Source organism: Frankliniella occidentalis, unplaced genomic scaffold, assembly GCF_000697945.3.
Source record: "Frankliniella occidentalis isolate FOCC.00 unplaced genomic scaffold, Focc_3.1 Scaffold104, whole genome shotgun sequence".
NCBI classification, from domain to species: Eukaryota; Metazoa; Arthropoda; class Insecta; order Thysanoptera; family Thripidae; genus Frankliniella; species Frankliniella occidentalis.
The window spans coordinates 845,674-846,783 of record NW_026267233.1 but is presented as its reverse complement, the minus strand read 5'-3'; the positions used below and the strand labels follow the sequence as shown (position 1 = coordinate 846,783).

Below are 1,110 nucleotides of genomic sequence, written 5' to 3'. Positions count from 1 at the left end.
CGTTCGAATTCAATAGAAATCGCAATCAAATCCCTTGAATTCATTTGACATCACTAAAACATCACCTTGAAATCTGGAAAATTTAGTGATTAGAAATCTCTTATATTCATAAGAAATCTCTTAAATTCATCTGAAATCACTCGAATTCACTTTAAATCACCTGAAATTAATCAATGGAAATCTAACTGAAATCAGTGGAAATCAAAACGAAATCACCGGAAATCTTACTGAAATCAAAGAAAATTCGTTGAAATCCGTGAAATCGTGTGAAATATTGAAATCAGGTGTACAAGATTTTTCGGAGTTGTATGGGCTCCTCGGTTCGACCGGGCCAATCGACTATCGCCCCTGCTCGGCCTACCGCGCGTGTCTCCCTCTCTTCTTCTTCCTTTGCAAAGGGCGTCGCGGGGAAGGGCAGTGTTGAAAAACAGGTCTATCCGCCTGCTCTGTGGGTCACTGGGCCCTCCTTCGCCTGTGGAGCCACACCGGAAACCCAAGTGTGTGGACAAGTATGTACCTTTACTAGTGTACGAATGGGTATTCACACACCTACGACATTCATACGCTTTACGTTTTCAGTGTGCACCTACAAGTGTGCGACACTCATACATTTGCGTTTCCAGTGCGACCATTTACGGAGCCACTACTTGCTACTCGGATGGCTCACCCAAAATGATTTCGGAGGTGGTCTTTGCATAGTTCATCTGCAAATCTACTTTGCCTTTTATGCGAGCAACAACTGTTGCTGCCAACAGCTCGATACGTCAACGCGGATCCGACTACAATCGGGCATTGGACAAAACGCGCTCTCGTCAACCTTTCTCGAAAATGAGTTCCTCACTCGCGTGAAAAGAGAGTGACGTATTCGGCGGCCACGTCGTTGTGTCCACGCGCCCACTATTAGAAACCCATTAGAGTCCCAGCGCGCGCCTTATCTCGCTCTGCTCTTCTTGTTGTTTGACGCCAAAGGGCAGAAGCGGATGTAAACCGTTTACTAATGCATGAGAAGGCCACTTGGGCCGAGGTAAAGTCTTGTCTTTTGTTTCTTTTTCTTCTTTATGTGTTGGTTCTGACAGCGGGTGGAAACTCTGTTGTCAAAAAAGGCATGTA

The 1,110-nt window shown here is 45.4% G+C and overlaps 1 protein-coding gene across 1 annotated transcript in view; it reads right to left on the bottom strand.

Annotated features, from left to right (window-relative positions):
• Positions 1-994: 994 nt before the first annotated feature.
• The window catches only part of LOC113210811 (uncharacterized), a 2,032-nt gene continuing 1,916 nt past the window's right edge, over positions 995-1,110 (bottom strand). Inside the window, exon 2 of the mRNA XM_052269845.1 lies at positions 995-1,088. Coding sequence (XP_052125805.1) covers positions 995-1,088 — 94 coding nt within the window. The remainder of the gene's footprint in view (positions 1,089-1,110) is intronic.